This window comes from Solanum stenotomum, chromosome 10 (genome assembly GCF_019186545.1).
Source record: "Solanum stenotomum isolate F172 chromosome 10, ASM1918654v1, whole genome shotgun sequence".
Lineage (NCBI taxonomy): Eukaryota > Viridiplantae > Streptophyta > Magnoliopsida > Solanales > Solanaceae > Solanum > Solanum stenotomum.
This window is the reverse complement of record NC_064291.1, coordinates 43,218,283-43,219,071: the sequence shown is the minus strand read 5'-3', so window position 1 is coordinate 43,219,071 and position 789 is coordinate 43,218,283. Positions and strand designations below refer to the sequence as shown.

The window sequence follows — 789 nt, the reverse complement described above, 5'->3', positions numbered from 1 at the left end:
AAAAAATATTATTAAAAAAAATGTGTTAAAAAGAAAATAAATAATATATTTATTTGAAAAATAGTTGAGAGACATTTTAAGCCCTTCTCTATTTAATATAGTATAAATAGTAAAATCGTTTTTCTCTGTTTAATGAATCTTACCAGAAATGTGTAGTGCATCTTTGATCGGTGTGGGCATGGGAGTATTGGGCAATTTGACTCTCCAATACACCTCAGGAGATAAATTTGCTGCATGACTTACCACAAAAATTACCTAAACACAACAACAACAATTAATTAATTGTTCATATATGATCTACTTGATTTTTTTTTTTTCAATTGAAGATTAAAAATAAATTAAATATTATTTTACTCACAGAAAAAAGTGTGAAGAAATAATATTGGTGATGCAACTCCATTGTAAATGTATTTGCACACAATATAATGTTTGGCTATGGGATATGATTGTTAGGAAATTGCTTGCCAATTTATAGGGGTTGAACAAGGGCCTTTATGGAAATATGTAATAAATATTAAATTATATAGTTATCTTATCTTATAATTAAATAATTTGAGATATGTACACAGTACACACACTCCCCCTCATGCTGAATTTATTTTCTGTAACTAATGGTGACAACTGACAAATGGACAAAATTGAGTCAAATTTAGACAGATAAAAACGAGTCAATATAAACAGTTAATAATTTAAATTGTCTATATTTTGTATGGTGTATTGGATAAAAGAAACATTGATTCATATTTATTCATATTTTCATAAGTAAACAATATTTTATTTTAGAACTTA

The 789-nt window shown here is 25.9% G+C and overlaps 1 protein-coding gene across 1 annotated transcript in view; it reads right to left on the bottom strand.

Moving 5' to 3' along the window:
• Positions 1-488, bottom strand: part of LOC125841204 (BURP domain-containing protein 17) — a 3,061-nt gene extending 2,573 nt beyond the window's left edge. Inside the window, exons 1-2 of the mRNA XM_049520279.1 lie at positions 359-488; positions 144-255 (exon numbers count right to left, since the gene is read on the bottom strand). Of these exons, the coding sequence (XP_049376236.1) occupies positions 144-255; positions 359-400 (154 nt within the window). The 5' untranslated portion in view covers positions 401-488. The remainder of the gene's footprint in view (positions 1-143; positions 256-358) is intronic.
• Positions 489-789: the final 301 nt, after the last annotated feature.